General features: G+C 42.6%; 1 protein-coding gene across 3 annotated transcripts in view; it reads left to right on the forward strand.

Moving 5' to 3' along the window:
* Nucleotides 1-17,631, forward strand: part of st3gal3a (ST3 beta-galactoside alpha-2,3-sialyltransferase 3a) — a 219,199-nt gene extending 201,568 nt beyond the window's left edge. For all 3 annotated transcript variants that reach the window (XM_084355918.1, XM_084355917.1, XM_084355919.1), the window contains one exon: nucleotides 17,373-17,631. In XM_084355918.1, coding sequence (XP_084212044.1) covers nucleotides 17,373-17,594 — 222 coding nt within the window. In that variant the 3' untranslated portion in view covers nucleotides 17,595-17,631. The remainder of the gene's footprint in view (nucleotides 1-17,372) is intronic.
* The last annotated feature ends 4,900 nt before the right edge of the window (nucleotides 17,632-22,531 follow it).

The raw sequence follows: 22,531 nt of genomic DNA on the forward strand, positions 1-22,531 counted from the left end.
GGTCGGTCAATGTTTCTGTTTTTCTTTTTTCTTTCTTGAGGCCCACATTATAAGTTTGCCCCTCAGCACCACTTTTGCGGCATCCCATAGAAACTTCCTCATTGCTATTAAATTCCATGTAATCCTTAATTTCCTTTTCAATAAATTTCTCACACTGTCAATCATTCAGGAGGTTAGTATTAAGTCTCCAGACAGTGCTTTTGGGTTGAACATCCACGTGAAGTCTCAAATACACTCCTGCATGATGAGACACATCTCTAGTCCCTATATTACAGCCTATGATTCTGTGTCTCTCTGAGCTAAACATAAAAATTAAAAAACATATAAATAGTCAACCCTCGAATAAACAGCGTGAGGGCGGGAGAAGAAGGTAAACTGTTTTGCAGAGGCTTGGAGTACCCTTCATATGTCAATCATACCATTACCTTAAAGCATTTTTCTTACCAACAATGACTCAGGGTTTGTTCTTTTTGTTGGGTTTGTGGAATCTAAGGTTGGATGCAGTTGCACATTCCAGTCCCCTCCACAAATTAGAATACCGGCGATTTCTGTGGCAATTATATCAAATAATTTCTTAATCAGGAATTTGTCCTGTCCTGGTGGTCTATAAACATAATGTTACCTCTCTAGAGTCGAGAAAACCTTTAACTATAACATAACGCCCCTCTTTATCAATAATTTGTGAAGAAAGCTGGAAAGCCACCTTGTTTGATATTAATATTGCGACTCCTCTTGCATGTCCGTTAGAATAAGAGGAGTAGAACGTGTTTTTAAATCCCAGTTTCTTCAGTTTTTCATGTTCGGTTTGTACCAGATGGGTTTCCTGCCAAAAAATTATATGTTGGTTTCTCTTTTCATCTTGGCTATAAGTTTTCCCCTTTTTATTGGACTTTGTAACCCGTTAACGTTAAGTGTAATTATTTTATATTCTTGAAAAAAACAATATAAAACCTAGGTGACCTTAACAGTTTAACGTAAGTGTGTACGGTGACACAGAACATGAACATGAACACACTTCCAAACAGAAATGACTTCCATAATTGAAATTTCTTTTTTGAATTATCAATTGGAAAGGAAAGCCCTTTGAAATACGAAGGGCCTCACCAGTGCAAACTGTTATATCTCTGTACAAGTATATAATTCAGTGCACACATAGGGTGATTTTAAATTTCCAGACTAAAGGTGTCTTATTTTGAACTGTTTGGGCTATGGCTTATTAACATTTCCCCAACTAACAATATGACTGTTGTAATTCACATCATGAAACACTTAAGGGTATTAAACAACAGAGAGTCTCTCACATCTTGGGTGTTTATTGGGTGAGATTATTAGTCTGTCTAATCATGTAGTCTTACCATGGGGATATACAGTTCTCACTTGTACCCTGAGTAAAAGGTCCGATAGAATCTTCAATGTCACGGAGAAATCCTTGTAACCTGTCCCGTGCTCCCTTGCGGTGTGCATCTCGGTTCCAGTGCACTTTCTCCGACGATGTCGTCTTCAGCTTCTTTAAGGGCGTTGAAGCATTAGCGCTGGGGTTCTCACCTCCATTGCTTTCTGCTATCAGCCCCCTCTTCTCTTTTACTAAAAATCAGGGTAACGCAGGCTGCTAAAACTATGACGCTTGGTTGTGATGTGGACATATTACGCCCAGCACGGGATCTTATTGGAGCCAGCCAACTGTAAGAAGAGTAGGCGAAAGCGGTGCGAATGTAAACAAAAGAGGGGGAAGAGAGCCAGGATCCATGTTAGGCTTAAGGCTAACCCCTCCAGACCAGCAATACCGTCACTCCTACTCTCCAACGTCCACTCCCTTGACAACAAGCTGGATGAGCTACCATTACCCATGAGCTACAGGCCTTTTTTTTTTAGATATTTGAAGGGCACTTCTTTTGATTCTTTTTCGTCTACGATTCCAGATGAACGATGATATGCTCTTCTCCAGTGAATAGAAGAATGTTTTTTTAATCAAAATGGGGATGTTTTGGAAAAGGTGAAGGAATTTTGGTGATCATTTTTACCAGATTAATTCGTCCAACTATGGACAGTTCATCCATCTGGCCATATCTTTCTTACATTTTTCAAACAGAATGCTAAAGTTCTTAGTGAAAAGTGATGAGAAAGTTGGTGTGATCTCAACTTCAAGATATTTAAAGCCCTTATTGGCAATTCTAAATGGAAAACATGAAGCAGGGATTAGAGTGGCTGTCTGGTTAAGAGGAAACATTTCACTTTTTTTTTAATTGATTCTATAGCCTTAGAGTTTTCCAAATTGGACAAGGGTATTGAGAATGTAAGGAACAAATTTTACTGGGTCTGAAACATATAAACTAACATTGTCTGCATATAATGATCATTTATGCGTTAGGCCCCCTCGTTCTATGCCCAGAAACTCTTTGGATTGTCTTAGAGCAATAGCTAGAGGTTTGATTGCAATGGTGAAGAGAAGAGGGGATAAGTTGCAGCCTTGACAAGTACCTCTGCCAAGAGAGAAATATTCCGATCGCTGTCCATTTGTAATTACTGCTGCTAGAGGTCGAGAATAGGGGAGTTTTATCCAGGAGATGGAAGGGTCTTCAAAACCAAATTTCTTTAGGGCCAAATACAAATACTGCCATTCGACTCGATCAAACACTTTTTCAGCGTCAAGTGATATGACCATTTCAGGGGATTGAGTCGAGGGGGAGTAGACAATGTTAAAGAGTCGCCTAAGGCTAAAACTAGAGTGCCAATTTAAAATGAAACCTGTTTGGTCAGGTGAAATTATTTGTGGGCCAATTTTCTCCAGTCTCGTTGCTAGAATTTTGGGTAAGATTTTGTAATCTACATTCAGTACAGAAATTGGATGATAGGAGGCGCACTGGAGGGGGTCCTTGCCCGCTTTTGGTAAAAGGCTTATCACTGCTTGACATAAGGTGGGTGGGAGATGTCCAGATGACAGGGATTCATTAAACATGGCTTGGAGCAGGGGGCAAAGCTCAAGTGCAAATATTTTATAAAATTCAGAGGTATATCCGTCCGGGCCAGGTGTTTTGTTGCATTTTAGAGTTGATAGCTGTCAGTATCTCTGCATTGGAGATCTCACCTCCAAGTAAAGATTTTTGTTCAGCCGAAGCAGAAGGTAGAGTGAGGTTGTCAAAGAGGCGGTTAAGCTGTTAAAGGTTATCAACACATTCTGAGCTGTTTAAGTTACTGTAATACTGTTTGAAAGTGTTGTTGATTTCCATATGGTGTGTAGCTATTTCGCCTGTTGTATCATAAATCTTAGGAATTAGACAGGCTTGGCGGGCTTGCTGCACTAGTAACTTTCCGACCTTATCACCTGAGTCATAAACGTTGAATTGAGCTTATGTGAGTAGGTATGTTGCTTTGTCGGTGGAGGCTAAGTTGTATTCAGTCTGTAGTCACAGTCTTTCTTTAAAAAGTGCTGGGGTGGGAGAGGATGAGTAGTAACTGTCAATCTCTGCAATCGATCACGGGTTGTCGTTAAGTTTGGAGTCTCTTACTTTTTTAGCCCTGGAGGAGTATTCAATTATTTGCCCACGAAGATAGGCTTTGAGGGTCTCCCATAATGTTGAGTGGGACATTTCTGGGAAGGCATTGGTTTCAATAAAGAAATGAATTTGAGAAGAAACATGCTTCACAAATTCTTCGTCAGCTAGGAGAAGAGGATTAAGTCTCCAGTTGCGAGAGGGCCTAACACAGTTGGGTAATGTTACATGAAATGAGACAGCTCCATGATCTGATATAGTGATACTGTGATAAGAGCAAGAGCTAACATTTCTCAGTAACTTGTTATCTAAAAGAAAATAATCGATGCGGGTGTATGTAGGGTGGACAAAAAAGGAGAACGCTTATCTCCAGATATCTGAGACACCATTCTGGGCCATGAAATCATTCATAGCTTTGGCAGATTTGGTGAGAGGTTGGACCTTCTTTGACGACCTGTCTGTTATGGTATTCGGTACTGAGTTAAAGTCACCTCCTATAATCAAATTGTAATTATTATCAATGGGTATGGTAGAAAACAGGTGTTGTTGAAGATATTACAATCATCAAAGTTTGGGGCATAAACATGATCATCATGTGATCATTCTTAAGGTGGGTTTCCTGTAGAAAACTTATGTCTGAATTTAATTGTTGTAGATAGGGCACTATTTTCTGTCTTTTAACCCTATTATTCATACCTTTAGCATTTAAGGAAACAAAATGGATGGGTCGATTTCGGTTGCAGTTAGATGTAGTTATCATATACTAAGGGGTAATAGGCATGGATGATGTGAGCAGCAGCGGTGGTGAGGGGGATAACACAAAATAAATAGATACATGGGAAAAGCACACTTAACTTACACTTGAACTCTGTTTTCACAAGGAAACAAAACCATTCTGAATTTAGCATGAAACTCCGTATAAAAGACACTGGCATTAGCAAATAGAATCACAGCAACAACGACAGTAGAATTTACAGTATGTGCACAGTATGTGTACACACACAGCAAACAGAACAGCCATAACAATAGAGAGAAGTGTTATGAATGCACAGGATACGTCAGCTAGCATTACTTTCATTTGTCATTATATTCTTGCGTACCCATGCACATCCATATATGATAGGGAATGTGTGAGAGGTGACGTATCATGCTAATTAACTATATAAAAAAATATATAAAGGCTTATAAAATATATTTTTTTAAATAATGAAACAATGTTTGTCATGCACGTCCACATGTGAACAGGAGCGCGTCTCTAGTAAGTGACGTCAGAAAGCTGGTCAGAAAGTTTGGCTATGATGCGGTCTTCCATTGACTTGAGAAGTTTCTCCATGTCAGCCAGGGTTAGCGGCGCATTGCTAGTAGCATGCTGTTCGTTTTGGCTAGCTTCTGTATCGTCACCTTGATTATTTTCCGAATGTTGCTCTTCTGTATGTTGGTTTGCCTTTTTGAAGGTTTTCCCATGTTAACTGGTTCCTCACACAAGTTTGCACAAGGTAATTGCGGTAATAAATCTGTATGTATGTATGTTTTGGATTTAGTTAGTATTTCAACAGAGCTCTCCCGGTGTGCGACCTACTCCGTCAGTAGTCAAACCAGAAGCCCTGATGTTACTTCTAACACTGACAAAAACAGGAATGATTGGACAGGGGGTGTCATTGTGTTCAGGTTTACTGTAGAGTACTTTGATTGTGGAGAATGGGGACTAATAGAGGGCAGAGGGGGAGTGGTTTCAGTCCATCAGCTAGTAAAAGGCTTACCCAGGAATTCCACTGGTTGCATATATGTTATGGAACGGCTCCGCAACGGTTTTGCTCCGTGCTCCGTCGTCCGTAAACCCCCACCTGCTGCGAGTAGATACACAACGCAGTGGAACCAGTGGAGGTACACACTGGATCAACCAGATCCGTGTTCTGTGTTCGAACACAGATCTGGTGTTTGGTCCACCCCGATCCGCCACGGCAGCAGAGCTGATAGATGGAGTAGATATGCAACATGGAGGACACAGCCTCTGTACATGGAGGACACAGATTCTGTATAAAGAGGACACAGTCTCTGTACATGGAGGACACAGCCTCTGTACATGGCGGACACAGATTCTGTATAAAGAGGACACAGTCTCTGTACATGGAGGACGCAGCCTCTGTACATGGAAGAGAGCTTCTGTACATTTGACAGAAATTCATAGACTGAGGAGGTAGGTTTGAGATTTAGACTTAATGTAACATGAATGAAAACAAAACCATTACCTTGTCAATAAACATTAGTCCCTGAGACTTATCAGATTTTCATCAGCAGTGGTACTTTAATGGTTTTTACCACCAGAGAAGTGATTTGGACTGCAGGATCAATTGTGTTATTTCATATTACTCATTTTGTCAGGTGTGTATTTGCCCCAAACAGCTGTGGTACTGTACCCTAGCTAGCAAGCAACAGCATGCACCAAGCATCTACGTGCATTCAGCTCAAGAATGCTTCTCTTATTCAGTTGCCTAAGATGGTTTGTGTGCTTCTGGATACAGGGACAATGTCTGAGTTTACTGCCACTTCAGACAACTTTATTCTTCGGGACCACTTGTATCTCCCAGTCAGAAGCTTAATGTGATATGGTGAGTGGATTCCTGGCTATCACTGTTGCCCCTGGAGCCTTATTAACTGCTTTGGGTAGGTGTTCTATTGGCATTTTCTGTAAGGAGCTTGGCCTTCATTCAGTGCTATGGGACAGTCCAGTCTAGATGTGACACAGGGTGCAGTTATTGCTCGATTCTACTTGCAAGATGGCTCTTCTTTTTTGCCCCCGATTTTCATGTTATTTGGATTTGACAAGCAGACAGCCACAGCACGCAGCAGGAAGGTCAGATTTCCTTCCAGGTCTGGTGCAGCTACATCCCTGTCTCCGGAAGGTCAGCCCTATGGCTTTCACACAGAGGTCTTCTTCTGCTGCCTCTTTGATCCTCTGTATGGAGAATCCTCTCTTTCCTTTGGCATTGGGCTTGTTCCATAGCTTAGTGTTGGTGTGTTCAGGTATCTCATCAGTATAAATGAATCCCTTAACCTTTTATCTAGTGCCTTCAACAGGTGAACATGATTATGGGTCCAGTACTTTGAACTGGGAACAGAAAGGTAACAGATTATTTATATATTATAAATAATATATAACACATAGGTATAACTGCGGTCGCACGTGATTCTGTAATTATCGTGTAAACTCCTCTTTCTCGCAACTCCAGCTGTCCGGCAGTGCTGCACCGTGCTGCACTCAAAACGGAGCCAGTGGGGGTTGACGGACAACATGAGCATATTGACATTGTAATTGTGACCTCCTGAAATGTTGTGTGTGCACATACTCAATATAATTCAACATGAACTTTAAAGGAGCACTCTGTAGTTTTGTTGAAGAAAGATCTTAATTTTTCTGCCTAAACAAACTAAATAAATAAACTCTCTCTGTTTTCATGACTGAATAAACTGAATAAACAAACTGACCTTAAAGGACAACACCATTTATACTGGTTTACTTTGTTTATATGTGGCGGACCCTGCCACCTTTTTAGCTTCAAACAGTGTTCTGGGACCTTATCATCCTCTGAGAACAGCTTGTTTATTCACTTATGGACAAAATACACATTTCTGACTTTGTATTATCACCTCATTAATGTCATATAAAATTCAATAAAGTTTGAATTTCTTCTCCAAAACTACAGGGTGCCCTTTAAACCAAGTGTGCTCGTGGGAGGTGGCTGATACTTCAAATAAGATACACAACAGTGATTTGCAGCTTTGAAGGTAATAATGAGATCAGTGAGTAATGGCAGAACAATGGGCCTGTGGATCAATAAATACATTAATGTGCCATTAAGTATACTACAATAATATTTAAAATAACTGTAGGCATAAATTCATTTACAAAATGTGACATAAATTGATATTTCTTTGAACTTGTTTAAACCATTTTTTAAACTTGCTTGTGTATTTATTTACCTTTATATTAATGTGCCTACTTAGATTGTTTATGTGAGCATTAAGTGAAGCCATCTGTTTATCATGAAACTCTGTAAATCACTCAGAGCTCGGGCTGAGCAGCCAGGGGACACCAGAAGGAAAACCGGAAAATATTTTCTAAAATATGATCCGAGATACGGGGTCTTAGTCGAAGCTGCTTTAAAGCCCCCTCCACAGGTTTTCTTCCTGTCTAATAGTCAATGTTCTTCTCAAACAGTGCGGGTGTGCTTAATAGGTCGATGTAATCCATTATTTCATCAAGTTTATGTGACATGATACCAAACATCAGGCAGACACAGAGCAACTGTTAATGTGGTTCACATCATGGATGAGAGTCCAGTATTCACTTTGGCTTGGTATCCTCTGACTCCCGAGAAAAGGTATGTTCACCAGCTGGTCTGTGTAACTGTGTCTGTCTGATGGTTAGAGCTGCACAGGTACTGTTGGTTTATCAGAGCTGTGTCAGTGAGAACAGTTGGTTGATGAGAGCTGTGAGACTGAACCAAAACAATACAAAGCTGCATGGCCCGTTCACATTACACACACAGTACACCTGTACAGACATATTTGGTCCATTGATAAAGGTATTGATGGATTAATAAAATGGTGTTGTTTTCCTCGATATGCTAAACATTTGCACTTAGCATGAACAGCATGCATGTGAAGGGGCAAGCGATGACATGTTTTATAGGATTTTTTAGCAGACAACAACAAACATACTGTGTCAGAGTTGAACCATGTTAAATAAAAAAAGACACTGAAGGCGCGTTATTGCAACCCTCAGCCTGGCTGTGTACTGCAGCACTGCAGTAAATAGAAAACAGATTTAGAAAGCGTGAGATCCCAAACAGCTATGCTATGGACAGAAGGAGCAGGTGGCCACTATTAAAAGAGGAGCCTTGACCTGGATGTGCTCTCAAGCTGTGTGTTTGGGGGGTCACTGGGCGAGTGCACACAAACAGAAGCTCCTCACTACTATGTAGGTGGCCTGGGCATGACAACATGGTAATGGTGAGGACACCGAGGGACAGCGTCCACATACCAGCTACAATGGGCAGTCCGGCTCTGGTTACAGACGCAGTTTTCATCTTGCTCGCTTTCTTTTCATCTGTGGAACCTGATCTAGGTTGGTCGTCCCAGACCGTCATTTTGTTTTAATTAATCGTGGAGCTGGGGGCTGGCTCAGCTCCACTCTGTAGCACTGTGTGGCTGTACAGGCTCAGGTTGCTTTCTCCTTTATTTCCACCGACAGTGCCTCTGCAGCACACTCCCCTGTGAAAACCTTCACTCAACAGCGGCACATGTGGGGCCCCTGCAGATAGAATCCATGCATTTGTCTTTACCTGTCATAACCCTCATCTCAGGAGGATCCTCTCAAACTCCATGTAATGTCACTCTGAGGTGAACAGCAGAGGAACCCTTGCTCCTAACTGGAATGTGAAGACGGAAGTGGTGGTGCAGTGGTTACCCTCATTTATGGGTTTGAACCAACCGGCTGTCAGAGACCTTTCTGTGTGGAGTTATTCTAGAATGTTATTCCTGTGGTTCTTTGAGTTAACTTCAGGTTTCCTACCCAGACAAAAGACATGAGCAGGGCCCAAAATCTGACGTCAACATACATTAACATGACATTTTCTCAAGAGCACCTCTGAGAGCACACCTAAGGTAGCGCTGTGACTCTGCTAATGAAATGTCTAACATATCCTCTATTTAAACTACTCACTGGAGGTCAGCCACCAACGACAGGCTGTCAGATTCCCACACACACACTCTACCTACATAATGTTGTTAGGTTGAATCTCAAGAACACACAACATCAGGCCCAAACAAGCACAAGCAGTTAGAAGCAGGCTTGCTGAGTCCAGCCTGGAACACTTTTACAAGCAGGATTCAAAGAAGTAAGAGAACTAAGAGAAGTTTAGAAAAAGAATAAGAAAATGTTCTGGCGTGAGGCCCAATGTGTGAAAACACTGCTGATCTGTAATGCTTCATGCAAGTCTGAGTTTGAAAAGTGTGAATTGGAGGTGATTATCTGTGGACTGTGGTGAGACGCTTGTTAGGAAAATAAAATGTGAAATAATGTTTCATTTCACATCTTATTTTCCTCAAACCATTCATATCTCACAGGGGGATTGTCTTCATCTAACTGGGGGTACATTGATGGCCATGAATGGCTAAAAAAAGTTGTCAAGTAAAAAGTACCCAATAAGTCATACTTAAGTTAACATAAAGAGTAACACAAGAGTCGTGTCCAAATATTACTATATTACTATTTCGGATCAAATGTTAGGCATTTGTTTTGATTAACAAAATCAGCAGTGAGTTTGTTTTCTAATCTAATGGCCAATAACAATAAATTAATTTCAAACTGCTAGTCGAGAAGCGTTGATCCCTGAGTGTGACGTAACATGGAGTAGAGTAAAGATGGAAAGCTCCATGTTACATCCCACTCGGGGATTGACGCTTCTCGACTGGCAGGACGGTGGCGAGCGGAGCAAGCTACTGCTACATGAGTTGTTCAAAAACCTTCTTTTTAGTAAACTCTGTGTACACAAACAATGTTCTCAATGCTCGTGTTCATGTGATACTACGAGCAAAGTTTCATGTTGTGTCAAGTCTTCTTAGTGTTTTAAAAAAAGCGATTTTGATGCTACCGTAATGTTGCCCCTAGCACGCCATTGAAAATAATTTTGACCCGAAAACGAAAATACGGTAAATCTTAAAAGTGGCTTTTTCGTCGTAATTATGCTTTTACACGAAGGTTTGACTCGGGCTCCTTCACAAAAAAAGCCTAGGTCGCATTTTGGCGAGAGTTTTACTTTAAAGCTAATGGTGTGATCCATTCGTTCAGACAGCTCAGTGATCCTGGCAGCAGCTTGAACCTGTTTATGATGGTGTGTTGTTGTTCTTGGTGGTTTTATATTTGTTCTAACTAGTTTTTGTGACGTGTCCCTGTGTTTACCTGTTACACCATATGCTGTAACACAAATCAAGTCTTCTACAGTAAACCTAGTGCTGCATTTCTGACAGGGACAAGACCAACAAGACTTCTTAGTTGAGACCAGGTCCAAACCAGAATGCAAACATGGGCTGATGTGGGCTGACAAGCTGCTCCTGTCTGCCAGCAGTGAATGCGGAAACCCTCTGGAGGCTGATGGCGAAGGCAAAAGACTGGAGAGCAGCAGAAATGGAGAGCCGTCTGATAGGTTGCTGGTCAGTGGAGACTCTGGTTCACTGGGCAGCAGAGACTCTGGGGCACTGGGCAGCTGTCTTTCGATTGGCACATGGGTGGGTAGATAATGACTGAATTTCTCATTTTTATTGGGTGGAATGTTCCTTCAAGCTTACAGTGTCCTGTAGATGAGTGTTTGAGTCCAACATTGTGACTGAGCAAAGGAGTGTACACCTGAGTAGATATCTTGCCCACAACCTGCATGCTGCCACCAGCAGGACACTGTGAGAGCCATGTGTGATCACCCAGTATAACAGTGACCCCGTGTCACTCCCTGCACTCTGGCTGGAGCCCAGGGGGCCAGTGGGGTCAGTGACAAAAGGTTGTCTTGAACAAAGCAACATTAAGGTATCAGGTCCTTCCAGCTACTGTGAGCCTCCTTGATAGCGGGAGCAGCAGTGTGAGTCCCAGTGAGATCCTGGGAGGTATGGCATGAGCAGTAGCGGCCCTGACCTAAGGGTGTGTGCTGATTGCAGGGTAGTGTTCAGCTTTGAGCTGATGATCAGGGTTATTTTGTCAGGATACTTCTGTCTGTGCCTGCCGGCTCTAACATCAGCTGCCAGTTGTAATTGGCCATGACTGAAGAAGCATGTGAGGTTTGGCAGTCACTCGTATCGCTCCGTCACTCATCCACTTTGCTCTATAAAACACAAGCATGTGTTGCTCTTGGTCAAGTCAAATGTAAGTAGCAGCTTACAAGCAAAAGTACAAATAACTGTTCCTGTTGATACGAGGTCAGGTCGTTGCCTGTGCAACTTCTACTGAGATCTAATTTCCTCCACATTATTCATCCTGTTTGTGCAGCTGATAACCATACACCTGAATATACATCATACTGACAGGGGCTAAATTGAGTTTAAATGAGCACTGAAATAAAATTATTTCAGCCATCAGTTCCTTTCTGAAGGGTTAAGCCATCATTCTGTTGGCAGGGAAAAGTTAATTATTTCCTTTGGGAAGTGTGGAGGAGAGGACTGATGATGTAGTGCTCTGTGTAAGGTCGAGATTTATGGGAAAATAATCAGATGCAGCCGGTCAGTCTCGTACATTAGGATGAGGAGGGAGGCCTGGCAGAGCTGGTCGACTTATGGAAGTGCCATAAATGGAGGTATTCAGCGTAACTAACCAAAAGTGGATTTGGGAACCTGCAGGAGAAAAACTTCTGTTCCTTGAGAATAACTGTGTTCTCAAGAATTTAGACTGCCAGAGGCAAGGTTATCATATAGGCATGAATGATGAACAACGGATGTTCTCCATGTGAGACGCTGTCAGCTCAGTTCAGCTCACAGTGAAGACACTCATCTCAAAATGTAAACTTAACCTTACCTATCAGAACTAAGGATCATCACGTTCAGCTTGACAGTTCACAAGACAATTTTAACTCAAGGTCCACTTATTAGCTTGTTCCAGAGCTTTCAAGTGTATCCCACTGCCTTCATATGTTGATAGAGATTTCTCTGATGGATGGAGCGGTTCTTCTTCAGTTTAAACTGGATGGACAGATGGACGGACAGGCAGGCAGGCAGGCAGGCAGACAGACAGAGGCTATCACCGAAACATTTCACATGACACAAATAGTAAGTAAACGTATGAGATGAGCTACATCTCCCCAAACCCTACTCGATCACTTTTTTTAAAAACATTTTTTAAATTAAGACAAGCAAATACAAGGAACAAAATAAGACAAGAAACCAAACAATGAAAACAGAGACAAAAAAACCCAAAACAAACAAAAATGACCAGCACTCATTAAATACAAAGAGAAGAAAATGTACAACTGCACATGTCCATTCATTTAACAAGATGCCCCAGAGTGTCCACTCGTAAAAAAGTTAAAGAATTTTTTAAAAAAGGGGGTCAGAAATGAAGACTAGGAGGCCGGGGCCAAAGGGGATCAAGGCAGGACTGCTGTAATAAGGATATCAAAATCCCAGGTGTAGATAGAAAAAAAAAAACGTAAAATGCGCCACAGCCACATACAAAAAAAAACAAACAAACAGAGAGAAAAAAATAAATAAATAAAGCACGATCAATTCCCAGCTTTTGGTCTTTCCCTCCTGATATGTTCAATGAAAGGGCCCCAGATCTTCCTAACTTGGTGCGGGAACTAGACAGAGTATATCCAGAGTATTTCCTCTAGATGTAGACAAGAAACCATGTCATTTAGCCATTTTTGGAAGCAGGGAGGGGAGATTGACTTCCATTCTCTTAAAATGACCCGTTTTGCAATGACCACACCAAACATGAGAGCTTATTGTAAAGTAGAGGGGAGAACTAGAGAGTCATTAGAACAGCCCGATATCAATAAGAGACAGTCAGGAGCCAGTTGTCTGTTATATACAACACTATAAATGAAAGATGTCAAGCTGATTTACATGTATCACAAGTGGTAGAGACAGAAGGGAAGATTCTATTCAGTTTAGTCTTAGAAAAGTGCAACCGGTGAATGACTTTAAACTGAATGAGCTAGCATTAATAGAGCATGCTTTTATCCTTTCTCCCATAACTCATCTGAGATTATTTCACCAGTGTCCTCGATCCACGGCTCTTTAATCTGGAGATAAGGGGTTGCCATGGAAAAGAGGTTAACAAAGTGGGAGATCAGGTGTTTAGAGGTGGGAGCTTTGGTCATGCTATTGTAACACTGTCTAATGTACATATAATAAAATTACTGTCATGTACTCTCAATTTAGGCCAATCAGAAGAAATAGATACCCTCAAGGAGGGTTAATGGAACAGGACAACGGTTTGAAAGAGTAGTAACAAAAATAGCTTTATTGGCAACAGTGCCACCTTTAAGTGCAAAACATAAAATACTTCAGATATGACTGAATTCCTTTCCTGTATCAGAAGTTATCAACAACTCAGAAAATTGCACTGAATTACTCTTAATAGAACAACAGAACACTTCATAGCATGAGTTATGAAATATGGGCCCAAAATATTAAACAAAACCAGACAGAAAATTCAAAAAGAGTCCAAAAAAAGTCCAAAAAGAAAGTCAAGGCTGGATTAAGTCAATGTTCACAGTTTGTCCTTTTTCAGTATGTTTGTGTAATGATTTTATGATTTATTTCTAATCTGTATGAAGAGATGTTCTTTCCAATGCACAGTGAAGCTCCCGTTGACGTCACCCCCTCCACGCGTATAGGCCTGCGTCCCGCTCCACGATCCACCGGCTCTGGCCGCCATCAGAATCCACTCATTAAAAAAAAAACAACCTGCATAGGGCAGTAGTAGTAGCATCTCTTTTAAATAAAATCTTATTCATCTCGTTAATCTCTCTTCTTCATGTATTTATCTTTTTATCTATTTATCTTAACTGTACAGTATTAACTCTCTTTTTATCTTAAATCAATGAACATGAATTATTCAATGACAAAGTATCATATACAGCTGCACAATAACTTTTTAACAGCCAACACACAATTATGTATATACATTTTAAATGTTTTTTTAACCCATCACAGCTTAATGTACACAAATTATGAAATGAATGACTTTCAATCATGTTTTTTTACCCAAGAAAATGAAATGAATTATCTTCTCTAAACTCAATTGCACACAGCTGCATGTGTTTTAGCTCAACAACCAGCTCAATCCAGTTTAAACCAGCTTTCTTAACTGTATAGTATGTGCTAGCGCAATTAACAGAGATGTCATTTTTTTCCAACAGAAATACACAATAAAATACATTTTCAACCTCAACACACGTTTTTCTGCATGGAAATGACCGACAACACAGAAAAAAACAAGAAAACTAGGGGCGCTGCCAGCGTTTGTGTGGGATGAATGCGCATCCTGTTGGTGAAACTAAGCAACTACATCTGAAATCTACTAGGCTGTATAGCTCTACACATTGGCAGTGTCCAAATTCAGGGGCTGCAGCCTTCAAGGACGCGGCCTTTGCGGCCTACGGAGGCCGGGTCCTTCAGAGAGACCTTGAAGGCCGCGTCCACCGTTGTTAAATGGGACGGTCTAGCCTTCGGAGTATTTCCTGGTTGTGTCACCAGATGTTCATGCATTATAGTCTGTTTTGGTTCAAATCTATCAAACGTGTACATTCATTTGCGTGTGTACAATGTGTCAAATCTAAATTGAATGATCAACATTACAAAATAAACATTAACCCATTGGTGAGTAACAACTATATTTACCATAGCATTACCAGCGTCACGTATTTTAACTGAAAGTTGAAATTTGGAGATTTTATAGTCCCTTGAAGTTAAACATATCTGGCGTTGGATGTTCAAATGACTAAAAACCGAGTATAAACCCATTACTTAAATTTGAATGTCATGTCTGCGCCACTTGATGTCACCATTTTCTCTTGCTTCCTCTTCTGTTTCGGGACTGAGCAGCGCAGCGCAAAGGATCTTGGGATATAGCAGGCCGCGAGGGATAGTAGCGGTGCGTCCTCCAAAAAGAGGGAAGTGCAGGCTGCATTTGTGGGCTGCATTTGAAGGAGCCTTTGAATTTGGACAGCCTTCGCGCAGCGTTGTGACGTAATTGGCCTTCAAATGCACCCTTCCAGGGCTGCAGCCCCTGAATTTGGATACAGCCAACGTTAAGCAGTAGAAATTGGGGATTACACTGTGTGTGTAACTAATGGGCGTTACACTATCAGAAAAAACATGTTGTATTGCGATCGTATCAAGACAAGGAAAAAATTGCTTAACAAAATTACTAATTTGCAAATAACGAAAAAATTGACCAGAAGGAACTTCGTCTGAAGCTGGGCAAAAGAAGCAAAATGATTATCAATGTAGAGATCCTTGATGGCGGATAACCCCTTATCTGACCAGTGCTTAAAAACTGCATCCATCAGTCCTGGCTTAAAACAGGGGTTCTGGCATATAGAAGCATAAATGGACAGTTCTTGGGAGACCCAGGATACCCTTAATTTGCCTTAAAATTTTAAGCAAGTTGCAGAACAAAAAGTGATTGCTCAACGATTTGAAATTAATATTAGGATAAGAAAATAAGATGGCAGACAAGGAGGCTCCGGTAAGTGATACAGCATTACAGGATTCTATCTCAGGCCATCTAGGGTAGAGTCCGTGTTCCTCACCACACCCAGCCGAAGTTTGATTCCAGAAAACCCATGCTCTGGCATTACAGGCCCAATAGTAATGACGAAAGACAGGGAGACCTAGGCCACCCAGTGGGCTTCTGTAAGTGTGCCTTTGAAATATGCGGGGGCTTGTAGGCCCAGATGAGGGGCATAATTACAGAGTCTAACGTCTTGAAAAAGGATGATGTGAGAAAAATGGGCACGTTCTGAAAAAGATAAGTAAATCTGGGGAGCACTACCATTTTAATGATGTTAACTCAGCCTATTAACGAAAGTGGAAGAAGTTTCCAAATATCTATCATGCTCTTAAGCCTATCAACCAAATCCAAATAGTTGAGTTTAGAAAGAAGTTTTGGGTTTCTGGGGATGTTAATCCCCAAATAGGTTAAATGGTCATGGGAAATTCTAAAGGGCAAATTGTCAAGAAAACTGGAATCGAGACCATTAGACAGAGACATAAAGACAGATTTTTCCCAGTTTATGGTAAACCTCTGATGGCTATGGCTAGTGGCTCGAGAGCAAGAGCGAAGAGCATTGGAGAGAGGTGACAGCCCTGCCTAGTACCACGGTGTAAGGAGAACGAGACGGACCTTTCATGGTTAGTTATAACGGAAGATTGGGAACAAGCAGAAAGCATCTTTAATATAGTCATTAATTTCAACCCAAAACCGAATTTTTTGAGAGTGGCAAACATGTACTTCCACTCAACTTGGTCAAAAGCCTGCTGGGCATCTAATGAGATAACAGCTGAGTGGGACAACTTAGTTGAATACATTAAATTAAGTAGACATCTGGGGCCTCATGTACTAAGACTTGCGTGGATTTCCTACTGAAACATGGCGTACGCTACAATCCAGAAACTGTCGTACGCACAAAAAAAATCAGATGTACGCATGGATCCAAGCACTTTTCCTTTGTACATCCCAATCAACGTGGAAATGAGCACACATGTAGAAGTGCTAAACTCCTCCCTGTCCACGCCCTTATTTAAATATGCAAATTAATTTAAATAGGGCCTGCACCGGGGATTCCCCTCTCTGCACCATCAGACCATCAAACTTCACCGAGTCTGAGCTCGAAACGCTTTTAAATGAAGTCGAGACGCGAAGACCTGTGTTATTTGGTAGCCTCTCGTCAGGGATAAACACAAAAAAAAAGAAATGTGAGTGGGAGCGTGTGTGTGAGGCAGTGAACGCTGTGGGGTCGGAGCAGTGCACACTCACTGAAATAAAAAAAAATGGTCCGACGTGAAGGTGGAGGTGAAGTGGAGGATTTCTGCCCACCGGGAAAGCGTGACCGCAACGGGCGGGGGGACAGGAGGGGAGGAACTGACCCCCTTTGATCAGAGAGTGGCGGCTATTGTGGGTGACACAGCTCTATCTGGAGTTGTGGGGGCCCATGAAGGAGACACAGATCATCCCCAAAGTAAATGTGTTAAACTCAGAAATGTTGTCATTATACTGGTCGTACAATAGGCTGCTCACATTACACATGCTCGTGCGTAAAGTTGCCAGGATATAAACACATCGACTCATGTTTAATTACTTCATTTTTTTTAATCATTTCTGAATAGACGATGAACCAGGAGAGGGCACCTCCACCGGCACCGCGCGCCCTGGCGTCTCCACCGGCGTCTCCTACGGCTCCACCAGCACCTCCACCTGCACCATGCTCCCCTGCGTCTCCACCGGCTCCACCAGCACCACGCACCCCAGCGACTCCACACCAGCTGACGTCCGCCGACTGGCCGTGTCCTCACACAAGCTGTGCTGGAATCACAGGAGGGAATTTTTAGAGCAATCCGTGGCGTCAGTGATCGTCTAGATCAAATTGTCAATGTCCTTGGAGATATTTGCAACGCAATAAATGCACTTAAAAAGTAAATTGTGTCCCTGCCTCTTTACATCGTTGAAATCAGATGCTGCCGGGCCCGTATCGCTTCCCGGGGTGGGTCGAGGTTGACGGGTCCGGCATCCGGTTCCTCTGGTGGGGGGGATGTGTTCTGGCAGTGGTATGCCATGGCGGTGTGCCACGTTGTGCAAGACACCACAGGCCAGCACAATGCGGCACACCTTCTCCGGTGTGTACAGCAGCACCCCCCCCCCCCACATTATATAAAAATGTATATAATATATATAAGTGCTACCATTAGTGGGAAACAAACAGGACAAAACAACTTAATTACAAGGATTGACAAGAGTGATCACACTTATATTAATGACTGCAGAAGTGCGCCATGGCTACTGCAGTGTGACATTTCAACTTTACACACGCGTTTATTGACACAAATACTGAACACAAGGAGACAATGAAGGGCTTGTTAGATAGCTCTGCCGCTCTTTTTTCACTAGGGAAAAACAAATGCATATATTTGATTGCACGTGCCCAAATGGGCATTGTGCTGGTTTACATTCGTGGCGCAATTAAACGGTTACATTATTTACTCACCGAGAAGCCACCCATCGCGCACCGTGCCAACCTCCAGCCTGTTACCAACCATGCTATTGGTAAGAAAGAACGAGTCATGCGTTGAACCAGGCCACCTTGCCACGATGTTGGTGAGCTGCATTTGCGCATCACATATTATTTGAACATTAATTGAATGAAAATGTTTCCTGTTGACAAAAACAAATTCATCCTGTGATGGCGCTTTTATGTGTGCAGTCAATAGCTCCGATTACATTAGGGAAACCAGCTCTTGCTGCAAATTGCGCTTAAATGTTGGCCTGTTCAACAGCATTGTATGGGAATTTGATTTACCTGGATGACATTCTTATGATCCCGTCCCACACAGCTGGCATGGCTCAGCTCAGAGTGGACTGGCACACTCCTGACCTGTTGCCAGAAACCCCAGAGTGGTCAGCACCTGTGTGGGCACGGACAACCCCTGGCTCCTGGCTGTGTGTCGTTCTAGAGCCGGCCGCAGCTCTGCGCACAGCTCCAGTAACACTGGCCTCGGCAACCTAAAACGACTCATGAGCCAGTTGTCGTCATTTGCCAACAGATCTTCCCGTTCTCTAAACACCCTCTCACGTCTGATGTTACCATTTGCGATGTCTTCTAACAAGGCCAAGGCTGCCAATGTTAATGCCATTTTTTCATCACTTTGCGCATGCTTTTATATCCATGCATATGATTGCAAACACGTGTGTGTTAATTGTCCATTAATGTGTCTCTGATGTGCACATTACTCTGAGGACTAATTGTTTTCACATAATTAACAGTTTCCCAGCATCACCTCAAAGTGTCGCCAAAGGACCAATAGCTGTAGAAACGTGCGTACGCCAGCCATGAAGCTGGCGTGGGGCACCGCACATTTCCACGGTCATTTCACTTTTGATACATCTGAACGTTGGCGTGGACAATGACGTACGCCACGTTTTTGTGCATACGCAACATTGATACATGAGGCCCCTGGTGTTGCAGAAGGAGTATCTATCAGGAATGAAACCTGAATGATTGGGGTGAATTAATGTGCCAATACATTTGTTTAACAGTTCGTCAGGACTTTTACAATAATTTTTTGGTCGGAGTTGAGCAGACTTAAGAGTTGATAAGATGCAACATTTGTTTCGTCTCTGTCTTTTTTCAGGAGGACACAAATGTGAGCGTTGTACAGAGTATGAGGGAAAGTACCATTTTTCACCAAGCAATTAACCATCTGGAGCCGAGTGCACCAGCCGGGCGTACGCCTGGGCGTAGCATTAGGTCCGACTTAAAACGGAAGGTTACGACCAGTTTAAGGTTAAGACTAGTGCACCAGTTACCCGCAGATTCCACTGGATACGGTACGGCTGCGTTACGGCGGCGGGGCTGATCCGTAGCACTTTAGTCTATGTGTTAACTTCCACCAGGTCCGCTGCGCTGCGTGTCTGCTGCGTGCCAGCTCCGGCAGTCCGCAGCCCTGCGGAGCAGATACGCAGGACTTCTATTCTGGCCGAATTTAGCACAGAGCAGACAGGAAGTCAGACACGAAACAACAACAAGAAATCCGGTTGTTTTTTAAAATAAAACACTCCGTGTTGATACAAACACAAAAACCTCAAAAAAGAGACAAATACAAGCTCTTCTTCTAATCCGTCGGTCGGGAACACTTCGTGTTGTTGTGTTTATAGCACATACATATAACTGCGTTCGTGTGTGATAATGTAATTATCGCGGGAATTCCTCGGTTTCATTTCTCCAGCTGATCGGCGGAGCTGCGCCGTAGCGGACTCAAAACGCAACTGGTGGGGGTTGCCGGACGAGGACGACGGAGCACAATCGTACCGGAGCCGTAACGCAGCCGTACCGTAGCAGTACCGTATCCAGTGGAATCTGCGGGTTAGACTTAAGCCCTGTGTGTTCCGCCTGGGCGTAACTTTTACGCCTAGTGTGGAGCAGGCGTAAGTTGAAGATTCGGACTTGTAACCATGGTAATTTTAACAGAATCAAACAGCCAGAAAAAAGAAGCAAGGATGGCAGGACGTCTTGTTTACCGGATAATTAACGAGAGGGCATTTAGACGAGAAAGACTCATCTGTGACAGGACAAACCCGCTCGATATATATTCAGAAAGTGAACTGGATGACAGGTTTTTTACGCCCAGCTGGTGCACTCGGCTCCTGGAGCAAAAGAGGGGCTATGATGTCTATATGATTCTTGTAGAATTATATTCCAAAGCCATCAGGGCCGCGTGCTTTGCCATTAGGAAAAGAACAGATGGCGATTTTGATCTCCTCCAGCATAATGTTAGAGTTCAGTTCTTGTCTCGCGGGCTCTGTAAGGACAGGAATATCTAGTGTATGGAGAATATTAGCAATATCTGAATCGGTGGCAGTAGATTTAGAGACATATAGCTGACTATAAAAACTAAAAATCTGTCATTAATCTGCTTGTGGTCTGTTAATAGCTGTCCAGTGGGCGAAGAGATTTTATGAATTGCCCTGTCAGCTTGGACTCCCTTCAGCTGCCTGGCAAGCAATTTATCGGCCTTATCACCTAACTCGGAATGCTTCTGCTTTAATTTGCGAAATAAGTTTAATTAAATTAATTTATTTTAATTACAAATATGGTTCCCGACCTGCTCGCCAAGAATATGATTATACTCATATTTTACTTTCAAAAATAAGGGTGTCTTCAGAACCTGTGATTCAGTAAGAGTCCTCCATTTCTAATAGCTCAGTCTCAATGTCCACCTGGCCCTTTTACGAGATGACTGGTACGAGATGATGTGACCTCTTATAACGACTTTAAAGGACTCCCACAGAGTAGAGTCTGAGACGGCACCATTGTGATTTATGTGCAGAAAATCAGCAATCTTGGCTGAGATGTAGCTACTAAAAGGAACATCTGAATATAGAGAAGGGTTGAGTTTCCAATTATAATGAGGAGCATGAAGATTGAAGTCAATTTTCATTGAAAGGGGGGCATGGGTTGAAATTAAAATATTACGTTTGAAATTAGTCTAGAGTCAACCAGCTGATAATCAATTCTGGTAAAACTTCCATGCACAGGAGAAAAAAAAGAATATTGCCTCTCTAAAGGGTGCTGATGTCTCCAGATGTCCACCAGGTCCAGTGATTTCGCAAGATTATTGAGAATGGGGTAGGATTTCAACAATGGGGCTCCTTTCAAGGAGGATCTGTCCAGCAGAGCATCAAAGTAACAGTTAAAATCCCTGCCAACAATAATATTATGACTATTATGTTCAGTGACAAGGTGAAATACCTTACAGAAAAATTTGGGGCAGTCGAAATTAGGGGCATAAATATTTAAGAGCTAACGGAAATGAGTTGACCTTGCCAGTAACAAGGATGAACCTCCCATCTGGGTGAGTAGTCTTGGATTTGAATACAAATTGAATGGTTCTGCGAACAAGAATGGCAACCCGCCTTGGAGGAAAAGGTGGACTGGTACACCTGATACACTCACACGACTCTCAAGCGCCTGTGCTCTGAAGGTCGAAAATGGGTCTCCTGTAAAAAAGACAATGTCAGACGACGACGAATTTAAGCGTGAAAATACTTTGTCACATTAAAAAACTTTGTCCATACCCATACAATTCCAAGAGGTAAAAGTGATGTGGCTCATTCCTGACTTAAGTGAGCAGTGAACATGGATTTAAAGAGAGGTACGAAAAGTGAAAATTGACATGTGACATACAGAGAGCTGGCAGTGCAACGGGTGACTACAACGACAAGGGAGAAACAAAGAACAACATATAAAAACCCCAAACAACCCAGGCCCGCTGAAAGAACTAAGCGGTACATCCCACTAGTTAACAAGGAGGCTGCCGGGTAACAGAGCCAGCCAAACTGCACGCTGAAAACCCCACTTAAACTAGGGCACTGTGTGCATCTCCACACAAGGGTTGTTTGTACATGAAACGTATCCATTGATGCTGTATATCAAGAGTCCGAGTAGATACAATGTGCTCCAAAATAAGTACAAAAAGCCTGCCGCTGTGATGATACCTCCGGCGTGTAGTCAGGGAATATAGAGATCTTCTCGCCCAGGTAGCGCAGTGGACCCAGTTGACCACTGAGCCAAAGGATGTTGATCACGTCCCACAAGTTGTGGACCTTGGCGATGATGACCCGCGGCCGCTCATTAGGCTGCGGCTTGGGCCTCAGGCTTTGGTGGGCTCGATCAATTTTAACAGGCCTGCTGAAGTTGCCTTGGCCAAGTAGCTCCGGGATCAACTTTGAGACAAAATCAGTAGGGCTGCCTTTTTCTTCCCCTTCTTTAATG

This window comes from Pagrus pagrus (genome assembly GCF_965226575.1).
Source record: "Pagrus pagrus genome assembly, chromosome: 6".
Taxonomy (NCBI): Eukaryota; Metazoa; Chordata; class Actinopteri; order Spariformes; family Sparidae; genus Pagrus; species Pagrus pagrus.